Source organism: Hippopotamus amphibius, chromosome 9 (genome assembly GCF_030028045.1).
Source record: "Hippopotamus amphibius kiboko isolate mHipAmp2 chromosome 9, mHipAmp2.hap2, whole genome shotgun sequence".
Lineage (NCBI taxonomy): Eukaryota > Metazoa > Chordata > Mammalia > Artiodactyla > Hippopotamidae > Hippopotamus > Hippopotamus amphibius.
In genome coordinates, this window is record NC_080194.1 from 65,298,882 (window position 1) to 65,313,614 (window position 14,733).

Sequence of the window (14,733 nt, forward strand, 5' to 3'; positions counted from 1 at the left end):
CCTAAATCCTGATCAAGTCACATATCAACAATCTAGAGGTATAAATATTCAAGGTAGATGGGTGAGAGAAGGGGAAGTGAAATCTCTGTCTTTAGGGTAATTCCTCACCAACTTCTATCTTAAACTCTTACTTGGAGAGATAGGCTGGCCCTTGAGGGGATTCTAATGTTCCCTCTTGATTTTTGGACTAAGAATTAACTTAAAAATAGACTAGAGAGTGTCCTTTCCGCCAGTTTTCATACTGGTCCTTGCGGGCCTTCTAAGGGCTGGGGACCTGCCAAGTAGACAGTAACCCCAAACTCTGTCATGGTGCCCACATTAAATATTAGAGAGAAAAAATACTAAAAAAGGAGAAGGAAAAAGTCTAGGAAAAAGAGAATTTTTAACCCTTTTACTTCTCCTGCTGTGACAGTTCGCTTGACCCATGTTAGATTTTGTCTTTAGAAGTAGAGTGAAGTGGCTGGTAAAACCTGAGGTTGGGGTTTTCAGTAACTACACCTGAGTGGAAAGCTTTTGTGAAATTATCTGGTCCAGCAGTTCTTTACCTTTATTATCATGCAAACTCACAGAGAAATAACCATATCCTGTGGTAACAGTAGATCAGAATGATAGGGCTTCTCCGCTGGAGGGTGTACCTCTTTGGAGGAGGAAACATTATTGGGAGGAATATATGTGGATATGTGAGTGGATCAAATACAACCCTCTCATTTTATATATGAGAAAAATGAGGTCTAAAGTGTTAAAGTAACTTTCCCAAAGTTCCACATATAGATTAATGGGGACACCACTGAAATCTAAGATCCTAACTTCCATTCCAATCTTATTCTTTTCTAGTCACGCACTATAGATTACAAAATAATATATGTTTTCATGGCATCTGTCTTTATTAGGCCCTTTTATGTATCTGTACCTGTGTAATCATATTGTTAATCTTGATTAACACACTAATGGGAAGGCCATAGTGTCAAAAACTCAGGTAATAGTGGGACAAGAGAATCACACAGATTTCTACCTTTCTTTACTTCATGGTATAGATTCAGAGAAGTTTAAACACTACTTATTCATGCCCCCCATCACATTTTATGAGTACTTACGGTCCTCCACCTAAGCACAGCTCACTTATTTATTGAATTTTGCTTCTTTACCGTATGCTCCATGAAGATACGCAGTATCTAGATATAAAACAAGCTTATTATCACTACTCTACTAACAATAACAATTATGAATGATTACAAAGGACACATTCCTCACCATTAACATTGTTTGGTACGACTTATCATAATTAGAAACAATAATAACTAGCATTTTAATAATGCTTTCAAACTTCAAAAGGCTTATCTTCCCATGTAGATAAATTATATTTATCTGGCTTAAGCTATCAGAAAAGGAGAATAAAATTGTCCTTTTACTTTGTGTGTTCTTTTTCATAACACCCTTGCAAATTGTGATAGTTATCTGAAGCAAATCTTTATCATCTGATAGCAGTCCTGTGAATTAGGCAAGATACTAACACTGTTTTACAGATGTGACTACCAAGTCTCAGAGCCACATCCTTAATGGCAGGCACATGATTGAGCTTAGCTTGAAAGTGTGGTCATCTGACACCAGCCCAGTGCACCTTATGTACCCTGTTGGTTCTGTATGTCATATTTTGACTTAAGAAAACTGAGCATGGAGATTGATGATCTAAGTGTATTTTTATGGTGACTTTATCAATGATCTCTCAAACAGCACTTCAGAGTTTAGTGATGCCTTAAAAATATATCACCTAAATAAAGGTTTCTCTAAAAAGCTTACAAATCACAAAATAGGATTCTTAGCACAAGTACTGAATTCAATACTTAATTCCAGTTAAGTTAGACATGTTAGGATCATTGATAAGATGAAATTATGTTAGTTGATGACATGTCTTAAGCCCCATTAAACAGAAAATGAATACCACGAGTTTCTCATAGAAGGAGCATGCATGGGCTGCAGAGTCAGTCAAATTCTTGCTGCAATCCCACTTATGCTACTTTCTTGTAGGGTAACTTATAGGTGAGTTTCTTACCCTCTGTGAGCCTCAGTTTTCTCTCCTGTAGAATGGGTGTAGCAATACTTCTATTCATATTTGTTGTAGCAACTAGTGATAATGTACTGAGTCCAGAATAATCTTTAGCATATTTAGTAGCTCAATATATCACAGCTGTGGTTTATATGATTATTATTATTATTAACATTATTAGTAGTATTATATATTATTGAATATACAATTGAATTTATATATTATTGAATATATAATTTATATATAATTGAATATATAATCAAATAAAAGATAAAAGATGTTTTATTAGAATCACCTCTTCCCCTTTTAGCACTAATCAGAGTTCTTATTACAGGGATGAAGCAGTATTGTTGGTTAAAAGAAAGCATTCTCTCTAAAAGGCCAATTAGAATTGAATTTATAGGAGTTACAACGAAAGAATAGATTAGCTTGAGATACATTTCTTATATAAAAAGAAGTGCCTGGCAAGTGGTTTAGAATGTTAAATCTCTGTGCTCCTTGTTTCATTTCTTTGCACTTCAGTTTCTGATGTGACAAGAAAGGCCTCTCAAGTTTATCCTGTACAACTCTACATTCTGGGATTCTATAAAATGCCCTAGAGAGAATCATCACCGCTAGCTCACAATCTGAAAGGGGAGACAAGTAAACAAGTCTTTCTATACCTTGACTCAAGAGATTTTGCAGGGGTACAGCAAGTATCAGTGTCCTCTGGGAGCTTGGGGGAGAGACCAGTTCTGCCTCTGGGTTAGGAGGATTCTCAGAACCTGAAAGGCTAGCTGCTTAACAAAGCCTAGTTCCAAAACCCCAGACCTTAGAGTAATACAGAAAGCAAAGAATAATTTCTTGTGCCTTGATAAGAGTAGAAATGATATACCTAATTTCTTTCAGCACTGCACCAAAAAAATCATTCTCAAAGACTTCCCTTATACTTGTAAATATGGTAATAAAAATATTGATGATAAACATATCAGCTGGTATATGTTGCTGCACATAATATATAGAACATAACATCATTTTTACTTATTTGCAGCAAAACCAAGGCAAGTGCCCAGCCCAGAATTGTTCAGTGGAAGCCCCTGCTTGGATGCCTGTTCACCACTGTACTGTAAGTTTATTTGACTATTCTAAGATTGGCCCGATTAAGGGATAATTGTTTTTATATTTTGGAACAACCTTAGTGGAATGGACTAGAATACTCTCTGAAATCTAGAGTAGAGCAAACTGTTTGAAAGGAGAAATGTGTGTTCTCAGAAAGCTCTGCGTTAAAGAAGCACCTGTGATTAGGGATTACATATATGTCTTTATTGGAGTGAGGGTGACTTGCAAAGGATTTGTCTAAATGGGTTATTGATGGTTTAGAATTGACTAGTCTTTAAAGTGAATATATTTGCACCTATATTTTTCTCAGTAGCTGCATATTCAGCAATACTTGATTTTAGATGCCTTAGAGAAGGATTCTTTCTCTTCTTCCATTGTTGTGTTGACTGGTTAACAGTGATGAGTACACAGATTTGCAATTTTCAAGTCTTCCTGGTATAATAATAGCCTCTGCATTTGTGTAAAATCATCCATCAGAGAATTTTCAAATGCCTTAGAAACAAACAGGTACTGTGTCATGATTCCTGTGTTGTAAATGGGAAACTTAAACGCAAAGGAAGTAAGAATAGTGCATCAATTGTAAGGCTGGGAATAGATTCTGGACACCCCGACTGTGCTTTCATGAGCTCATTCCACTATGCTGTGCTCTGAATAAGAGAAGAAAGTGGCCGATTGTATGATATGCTCTTATACATACATTGCGTGATAGAAATGACAGTGGTTCCTCTGAGAACAGTGTGTGCTGTAACTGGCAGTTTGCATGTCATGAAATAATTTGTGTGATGGGAACAAAAAAGTTCAAAAGTTACTTTTGAGGCGTTCCCCTCATTTGACCCACCTTGCAGGTACTGTAAAGTGATGTGTGGAGTGCTTTAAATATCCTCATCTATTGTTGAGGTACAGGCTTCTGCAAGGTGCAGCTGGACTATCATGGCATAACTTATGACTGTGTTAAAAGGTGGTAGGCGTGGGGGATGCTACTTTTCACACAGATTGTGTAAGAGAGTGAAGCCTCTTTCCTTGTCTTTTGTTTATCTGTGGACGATGAGAAGGTGGGATCACCTTTAATGAGGGAGAGTTGATGATGCTAACGTTTGGAGGCATTGCTGCAGGGCGGAGGCAGCCCAGCTTGCTAGAGACTCGGAGAATAAAAATGTCACACTTCTGTGAGCAGATGGTCAGAGGGGAGTGCCTGCTTAGGGACTCTGCTGATGCCAGAGAAAGATGAGTTTTAATAATTCTATTTCTTCATCAATCACTCATTTTATTGTATCCCTGATGATATTGTCTCACAATTACTGATTTATATGCCTATGTCTCCAAAGAGGCCATGTGCTCTTCAGGGTCCTACTATACCTACACCTAGATGAATCCCTGGGTACATGGTAGGAGCTCTGAGTGTAGATTTAATAAATGAATCTTCAGTCTATTGATTTCCTCTTTACAATAAGTTTTAATAAATTATTTTGTAACTCACATTTCTCACTGAAGAGGAATAAGTATACTTTCACTTTCTTAGTTGGGTGGTTTCCATTTCTCACCTTCAAGTGTCTGTTTATACTTTTTCTTTCAGAGTACTATTGAATATGTGTTTTGAAGAATTTTGTTTTCAGACTAGACAAAATTTAGTAGTTTGATTCAGCTGTGTCAGGCACTGTGGCAGCTGCTACAGATACAAATGCAGATAAGATAGTCTCATTTTATCAAATATATCCATGTATTCAGTTAGTAGCTGATCTTCGAATACACTGATAATTTCAGCCCAAAATAAAAGAAATTTGACATTTCAGTTACCTTGTGCAGTCTTACTGCAAGTAAATCCATTATTAGAATTCTGTCTTTGGATTATTAAAAACAACTCCTCCTTCATTATTGCCGTGGAGTTGGACTGCTGAGGATCTGGGAATCCCAGATTAGGTCTTCCTGTCGTAGGACACTAAAGACCAAATGGATGGCTACATTTAAGACCCTTCCTGAAGATCATAAGTTTGAAATGCCAACATTAAAGTCTGATTTTCAGTTCTATGGTCAGGTGAGAATGTCAAAAAGATGTTTCTTCTTGTTCCTGCCATAGAATTGGGAGCTGTTGGTTGCATAGATTTCCTTTGCCATTTACCTAAAAGTAATACATCTCCCAGTGGGGCAGGTGCTTTCTGGAGGAATTGTACAACCCATAATGATTCTGCTTTCTCTGTCAGTAACCCCAATCTACAAAGGTAGGCTCCTAGCGGCTAGGTTTGAGCTCTGTCCCTGGCGATGATCGACTGATCCAGAGGTAAATATCTGATCCCAGGTGAGCCTGTTGGGTTCTCTTTCCTGGGTATTTGAAATTTGTACCAGAGAGATATGAAACTGGTAGTCATCAGTACTGAATCATATGAATGACAATAGTTTGGAAAATATTCTATGAACCTCAGTTGCTGAGATTCCTGTATATCTGCCTTTTGAGGTTTAGCTTGCTCAAATCTCTCTTTGATTTTGTGAAAGGGTCCTAATAACCTGCTGATAATCAGTAAATTACTATTTTTTCCTTAAGTTATCTAGATTTTGTTTTGTTTGCTTGGGGGAATTTATTGCTCTTTGATTTATTTGCAGACAAAAAGTAAACTCCCTTAACTAACATCCCTTGGTCAGCAACGTTTATGCAGCTTCCGCTAGAGCTGATATAATGAGTAGTAGTCTCAGACAGAAAGAAGCACTCAGAACTGTGGAATTTTGATAATTTATAATAGTCCATTCATTTCAAATATCTGGTTTTATATAACACTTGGGTACATAAAAATGAGCAAAGAATAATTTGGTAATGACTTAATCCACATTAAAAATGAGAAATATGGATAGTTAATTATACAGTAATAAAAGCATATTTACATAACGAAAACTATATATAATATGTAAAGTAGTTCTGGTATGAATTTCCATTTTCTCATCTCTCAGGAAATAGAGAAACTCTTAGCCTTCTGTGTTTAAGAGAATGTCTTGTCTGTCTCAAATCATCTACGGGCTGAAGCAGGTTATAAATAAATTAATACATATTTACATTCATAATAAATGGATAGTTTCTGTTATCGTTGTGCATTTTTTAAATTCACTTGATTCTTTCCTACATTTCTCGCCCCACTGCCCTATTCTTCTTTCTTGGTGTTTTGCTCTGAAATGATTGTATGCTTGTAATTGGGCTTTATTACTTTTTTCAAAATAGGCCTGGTCTTTGTGTATGCTTTTGCCTCCAGGTTCATTTTAAGTGCAGAGGTTTTATCATTAGTTTTTCCAAGAAACCTTCTCTCTCCAAATTGCTTTGCAAATGCCTGTCAACAGCCACATATTGCCTTGAAAATGATTTCTGTTACCACTTGCTCACTCTCCTCTTGGCTGGTCTCTTTTTTTGGCACGCCACATCTTTGTAGTAATGAGACCAAGAGGTATTTTTAAAGACTTTTCCTTTTAGTCAGAATTACAGTGTACAGGTTGGAATTTAAGCTGAATAGAAAATTTACCTCCAGTAATTGTACAGAAACATGGACATATTTATACTTCATGAATAATTATAAGTGAAATATCTTCTCTAGTGAGAAGTGTGACAGTTTTGTTTATTTATCTCTCTTTGTATGGCTACATTAAGCATTAGAATGATACCCTTCTCACCTCTACACTTTAATAAATTTAATTGGTGTGTATGCTCATTGGTTTGTATGATCACAAGTATGTACACAGTGGTTAGCTGAACCCCTGCCACTTAGAAACAAGTGAGTTAGAGACCTGCAGGTTCTGGGTATCAGGCAAAGACAGGCAGATCTCTGAATCTGGAGTGAACTAGGCTAAGAATTAGTTCCTGGCAGTTGTAAATAAAGAAGCTTAGATTTGACCAGCTGCAGGAGGCTCAAGCGGCCGCTGCATTTCAGGGCAGGTCTCTGGACGACTCAGTATGACTATGGCCTACGTGTCGATTTGGTCACTTTGAGGAATGTCCCCAAACTCAATCCTTAGTTATTAAGCATTACTCAGAAATGGCTGTAATGTGTAATTTTATTGATTAGACATGTGATATATAAATACATATGACTTGTCTAGAATAATTGTTTTGTTTCTCTACATCTTTGCACACCCCTTAGTTCCTGGAAATTTAAAAATAATGTAATGAGAGGAGTTGCTAAAAGCTAAGTTGAAAATAAAATCCCTGCTATTATGGAGCATATTGTGGATATTGTTATATCTACATATCTCTATTGTTATATAGTATTCACCCATAAATAGATACACAAAATATTTTAAGAAATCATATAAGCATTTGCAAACAAGAACACTGTACTCTGAATGCATCAACTCTCATTTATTCATTCAAGAAGCATTTATTGAGTTATTTTCTAGGTTGTAACTGACCCTTCGATTCCTCAGAATACAGCAGGGAATAATACATGCATATAATCATTATACTGTGTAGTACATGCTATATAATGGTCTGTACAAAAAGCTATACATTTTCAGAATGGAGATTGGCCTCAAGATGGATTTTGGAAGACAGAATATGCAATATTTGGTAATAGTTATGTATAAAAACTTTAGAATTGAATAAGGTTTGTATTGAAATACGAATTCTACCACTTAGTAGCCATGTAACATTGGCCCATTAATCTCTCTGAGTTTACACATGTAATAGGATATTTTGAGATTTACATGAGATAATGCATAATGTGTTAACACAACACTTGGCACATGGTAATTGCTTGAAAAGTGGTAAGAGAAAAGAAAGAAAAGGATAGGTCATTCTAGAAGAAAGTGATGGGGGAGGATGAATTGGTGAGGAAAAGCATAAGAAATAGGCAATAACTCATTATTAACTTAGGGCTATTTATTTAGGAGGGCCCTTTCTTCTGAAAGGGATTCAGGCTGGGACAGGAAAAGTTTTCAGGAGTTAATACACAGCTCTTCAAGACTGTGTAAGGAGAAATCTTGAAGCTCTTGAAAAGAAACATTGGCCCTCTGACAGGCAAGAACTGATGATATGGAATGTCGTGTTGAGATGTTTGTATTGTAATATAAAGCCATTTTTGAAGAGTGGGGCTAGATGCTGTTTTTAATTTAAAAGCATATTAACATTTCCCTACCATATCTCTCTAGATTATGAAAGTAGTTTTTCTCTTTTATGGGAAATCAATAAAAACAGATTTTCCTCTAGGAAACCAGAGATGTTCTTTTAAAGTGTTAATTGTTTCAGCATGTTCTCCCAGACACCCTCCCATTACCCACAGATGGGATCATTCACTCTAATTGAAACCAGTTAATACAATGTGCAATATACCAGTGTAAAGGTTTTTTTCACGTTGTTTTGGTAGCTCCTCCCCCACCTTTTTTTATCCACAGTTCATTGTGTGACTTCATTTTGTATACAGCCCAAATAAATACTCAGACCATGGCACTTAGAAACGTCCAACCCAGTCATAAAATAAATAATGTTGTGTCTGCTCTCTGGGTATTTGCAGAGTTCCTAGGAACATAGAACCCTCTGGGCAAACTCTGCTGCTGAGAAATTACACCCAGGATGGCTTTGACTGGTATTGTCTTTCGGAAGACTGGATACAATTTTTATTTTTTAGGGCAAGGTTTTCATACCATCAGTGGTTAGTTCCCTTATAGAACAAAAAGGATGTTATCAGATGATCACAATTTTAGGAAAATTGTGGAAAGTTACAGAGTACAAGGCCTTAAATTGGTCTCCACTGGGATTAGAGTATATCTGGCCATATGGGTGGTAGCCATGGGGTTAGAAAAGAATTCAGAGAGGAAATTATCTTAGAAAAATCACAATGCGTTTTAAGAAATGTGAGCTCTGTGGAATGGCTCTGGTTCCAACTTGGCTATAGTTAAGGCTTTGAATCAAGGAAAGTATGCGGAAGATAGATTGACACATGGATACATTCCTTTTTCCCCCTCTCTCCTGGCCCTCATAGTACCTTCGACTTGTACTAGTTTCCTCTCTAGGTTTGAAAGACCCTGCTGGGAACTGCAGGATTCGTATCAAATAATTTTGTTACACTGATCTTTGAAGCATGCTCAGAAAGGGAACCCACAGTGTCTATGAGTTTTGGGGGGGGGGCGGTATTGGTTCACAGGAGAGATAAAAGAGCATTTGCAGTGAGTACGCATAAAAAACACACAGGGTAAAGACCTAAAAACATGTAAACATGTACCCAGCATGCCCTGTGCAGAGATGAATGTTTCAAGTCCTGAGGTTGCTGGCAAGATCTGAGAAGCTATCCATAAGTGTTATTTTTTTCCCCACGGATTTACTAAAATATAATTCACACACTATTACAATTCAGCCATTTAAAGTGCACAATTCAATGATTTCAGTACATTCACAGAGTTGTGCTACTTTCACTACTACCAATTTTAAATATTTTCATAACCTTGAAAGAAACCCCATGTCCATTTTAAGTCACTCCCCAACCTCTTCCCTCCAGCTCCTGGCAATCACTAATCTACTTTCCATCTCTATGGATTTGCTTGTTCTAGATATTTCCTATAAATGGAATTATAAAATATGTGGCCTTTTGTGATTAGCTTCTTTCACTTAACACAATATTTTCAAGGTTTAGCCATGTTGTAGCATGTATCAGTTCTTCTTTACTTCATCTTGGTGAATAATATTCCATTGTATGGCTGTAGCACATTTTGTTTATCCATTCATCAGTTGGTAGACATTTGTATTGTTTGTCCTTTTTCAATATTATGAATGATGCTACTTTGAGTATTCATATTCAACTTTTTGTATGGATGTATGTTTTAAATTCTCTTGGATACATATCTGGGGGAGGAATTACTGGGTTGTATGGTAACTATGTTTAACTTTTTGAGGCACTGCCAGATTGTTTTGTAAAGCACTTGCACTATTTTAGGTTCCTACCAGCAATATACTAGGATTTCAATTCTCCACATCATCAGCATTTGTTATTAGCTGTCCTTTTTATTGTAGTCATCCTAGCGGGTATGAAGTAGTATCTCATTGCTGTTTTGATTTGCACTTCCCTAATAATTAGTGATGTGTTGAGCATCTTTTCATGTACTCTCTGGCTATTCATTTATCTTTGGAGAAATGTCTATTTAGATTGTTTACCTATTTAAAAAAGTCTTTGAGTTGTAAGAGTTCTCTATATGTCTTTGATACTAATTCCTTATTAGATATATGATTTGCAAATATTTTGTACCATTCTATGGATTGTCATCTTACTTTTTGATAGTATCATTTGAAGGAAAAACATTTTAAATTTTCATGAAGTCTAATTTATCTTTTTTTGTGTGTCACTTGTCATATCAAAGGAGGCTTCACATGACAAGGTCACAAAAATTTACTCCTATATTTTCTTCTAAGAGTTTTATATTTTAGCTCTTACATTTAGGTCTATGATCTATTTTGAGTTAATTTTTGTGTATATATAGTGTATATGGATAGCCAAGTGTCCCTGAACCATCTGTTAAAAAGTATTTTCTTTCCCCATTGAATTTCCTTTGCATCCTTGTTGAAAATCAATTGACTATTAATGTAAAGATTTATTTGTGGACCTTCAATTCTATTCCATTGATTAAATGGCTATCTTTATCCAGAACTGTACTATCTTGATTACTGTAGCTTTGTAGTAAGTTTGAGAAATATGCATCTTCAACTCTCTTCTTCTTTTTTAAGATTGTTTTTGGATATTCAGGGTCCCTTGCATTTTTATATGAATTTTAGGATCAGCTTGTCAATTTACAAAAAAGCCATCTGGGATTTTGGTAAAAATTGCTTTGAATCTGTTGATTAATTGGAGGAATATTGCCATCTAAGCAATATTAAATCTTCTGATCCAGTAAATGTTTTTCTATTTATTTAGGTCTTCTTTAATTCCTTCCTACAATATTTTATAGTTTTCAGAGTACAAATTTTTGCATTTTTTTGTTAAATTTGTTCCCAAGCATTTTATTATTTGTGATGCTATTATAAATGAGTTTGTTTTCTTAATTTCATTTTCAAATTGGTCATTGCTATTGTATGGAAATACAGTCAATTTTTATTTATTGTTCTTATACCCTGTAACATTGTTGAACCTATTCATTCTAACAGCTTTTTAGTGAATTCCTTAGGATTTTTCTATGTACAATATCATGTCATCTGCAAAAAAGAGAGAGTTTTACTTCTTCCTTTCCAATATGGATACCTCCTATTTCATTTTTTTGCCCAGTTGGCTTGGCTAGAATATTCAGTACCATATTGAAAAAAGTTGGCAAGAGCAAACATTCTTGTTTTGTTCTTGATTTTAGGGGAAAATTCAGTGATTCCTCATTAAATATGATATTAGCTGTGGGATTTTTATAGATGGCTTTTATCAGATTGAGGAAGTTCCTTTTTATTACTAATTTATTGAGTGTTTTTGTCATGAAAGGGGGTTTTGTTTGTTTATGTGTATTTGTTTTTAACACTTAAAATTTTCATGGGCTGAAAGAATGCCTTGGCTTTCTATTGAGAACACTAAGCAAAACTTTTCTAGGATTCCTGGAAGTATAATCTACCTACTCATAATCCACATCTGACTTTGCCAGAGGGCAAACTCCCTTATTTGACAGATGATAAACCTGAAGCTCAGAGAAGTAAAATATTTTTTTGGCATCACAAAAAATACATTTTGGTATTCTTTGAATACCCAATCTGGTACTGTTTCTGATATAATTCACTGTCTCTCCTGAATAAATTTATGCTCTTGAGTTTGCTGTGAAAAATAATGAATTCAAAGGAGACTCTTTTTAGTAGCTGTGCCTTGTATCATGAAAGGTGTCACCTGGAGTCTATACATTGAATGTTGGGTAACATTGCATTTTTGGACAATCATATTGGCACCCCTAGTAACACATTTGAAGGTCTTCCTTCACAACACTGTCAGGATTTCTAATCTTATATGATTTACTTGGAGAAGACCATGTAGATAACCACTATATAAAGAGAGTTATAATAAACCTAACAATTTAGAAATTTAGTTGTGTCCTTCTGTTCAGAGCTTATGAAATTTTAGTAATGGGTTTTCTTTAGGAGGATTTCTAGGCACTATCTTCTTCTTGGTTCTATCATTTGATGTAGGAATTAAGTATGAAATTTTCTCTCAGAGATCATTCCATGACAGAGCTATAAGCTACAGGATTGTTTTCCACAGGTTTATAGAGGGATGCTAATATAGAATAAGGTGATTCAATGATTTGTAAATTATTAAGAATACAAAGAAGCTATACTGTGATGGGTCTGTGGATTTTCCAATTCAAGGGCTTTGTGTCTGTGTCCAGAAAAATCCCTGGAAGAATTAAGTTTTTGTTCTCTCTGACATCAACTTAAGGAAGCTTCAGCTATATTTACTGAACAATGTTTTACTTACTTAGTATCTAACAACCTCAATTATGTAGTATAACCTGAGAATCATCTAGAAATAAACCAAAATTGTGTTGAAGTGAACTAAATCAATATTTCAAAGCCCACAGCTCATTTATAGTGTACCTACTTATTCTATGACCTCACTGTGTGAGCTTCTTATTATTTCTCAGGTACATGTATTTGAACAAGAGAGACCCATTATACTTTATTTCTGAGCCTATTTAGATACATTTCTAGTAATCATGGCTGCTTGTTACCTAACCCATTAGAAGGTCCAGATAATTAGAACAGGTGTATGGAAATTCAGGAGAAAGCATTACTAAAGCCTGGTATATTAGCAGCCAGGGGACATGGCAGTCAACAGTGAGGAAAGAAGCAAATATTAAAAACAAGCACAAGCCCTTAAACTCTATGATGTAATTGAGTGGTGGGACCTGGGTACATTGCAACTTAGTATTTTAACTGACATTCATAAATGTTGGCCATGGGTCAGTACATAAAAATCTAAAATTATATCCAAAGATTTTTTTGGAGAAGAATTACCTTTGTGACTTCTACCTGCAGCTACTAAAATATTTGTAAATTTTTTAAAATGTTCAAAATACAAAAACATACTGTACTTCAAAGGATAAACTTTATCTGGTAGATTCATCTTTAGAAACACCTCTTTCTTTGATGGTTTTGACTGATGAGCAGATAGCTGGCATGTGTCAGCTTGTACAAACTCTCAGGGCGGTGGATTCCTCTCCTCCAACTTAAGCAGTTGAGTTATTGGCTTGAATTTGTGGTGGAGACAAAGATGGTATTGAGGGAGGCAGAGAGACTGACAGTAAAATAGGGAGTGATATGTGAAAGAAGATTTGCCTTGGGTTTTGTAGCGATTTTTAACAGAACCAGGCACTGGCACATGTTGGCATTACATGAGCTTTTAAATGTAGGTTGATCTTCTTCCTATTGAGCTTTTCATTCATCACTTAAGGAGGTGGTGTTGCATAGTAGTAGGGGCATGAGTTTTGGAGTCAAGCAGAAATTGTTGAGATCTCTTTTATCTCTCTAGTTATATGAAATTCAGTAAGCATTTCAACAACTCTGTCTCCCTTTTCTCATATGAAGTAAGAATAATAATAGGCACCTACCTAACTTGCAAGACTATTTTCAGTATTAAAGACAATATATGCAATATACATAAATATGCCTACTATGTGCTATGTGCCTAGCACATAGTAGGTACTCAATACATGTTGCTTTTGTTATTGTTATGGCATTACTGTTATCAGCACTATAGAATTCTGAAGATGGTTACAGTTTGAGATTGATATTTACCTCACAAAAGCACTTGAGCAATGAACTCTCAGATAGCTTGGCCTGCTTTCAACTTACCTCAGATAGTAGATGTAATTGAAAGGTCTAGAGTTTGAATGTTTAAATGACTTAATTTTATTTTAAAAAGCATAAAGGTTTAATTTTTTTGACAGTGATTTCTATTACAATTTCTATATCTTTGAAAGTCATTTGTGAACTCAGTGCCATTGCTGTATTATTTTTTGGCTACTTGAATTCCTGGAAAGTATTATGAGAGAATGGGTTTCAGCACTGAGTGGTGAAAGAGCCTCTGAAACATACATGATTGGTTCGGTTATGAAATACTAAGTCTAGTGCAATTATGATGGAGTCTCCCTTCCTTTTCTATTAACAAAGTAAATAAATGTCTTATTAACTCCTCTGGGTACCTTTCCCTAGCTATCATGTTTTCCCATTTTATTTGATGTTTTTATTTTTTTATATTTTTATTTTATTTTTTAATGTTTTTTGAAACTTTTTATTGATTTTTTCTTCAGATCTTTATTGGAGTATAATTGCTTTACAATGTTGTGCCAATTTCCGCTGTGCAACAGAGTGAATCAGCTGTGTTTATACATAAATCCACATATACCCTCCCTCATGAGCCTCCCTCCCACCCTCCCTATCCATCCCTCTAGGTCATCACCAAGCATCGAGTTGATCTCTCTGTGCTATGCAGCAGTGTTTTACATTTGGTAGTGTATATATGCAGTGTTATTCTCTCACTTAATCCTAGCTTCCTCTTCCCACTCCGTGTCCTCAAGTCCATTCTCTACATTTGCATCTTTATTCTTGCCCTGCCACTAGGTTCATCAATACCATTTTTTTAGTTTCCATATATATGCATCAGCTTATGGTA

General features: G+C 35.5%; 1 protein-coding gene across 1 annotated transcript in view; it reads left to right on the top strand.

Moving 5' to 3' along the window:
* The window catches only part of DLG2 (discs large MAGUK scaffold protein 2), a 1,973,535-nt gene that overhangs the window by 441,912 nt on the left and 1,516,890 nt on the right, over positions 1–14,733 (top strand). The window contains exon 5 of the mRNA XM_057748299.1: positions 3,075–3,149. Coding sequence (XP_057604282.1) covers positions 3,075–3,149 — 75 coding nt within the window. The remainder of the gene's footprint in view (positions 1–3,074; positions 3,150–14,733) is intronic.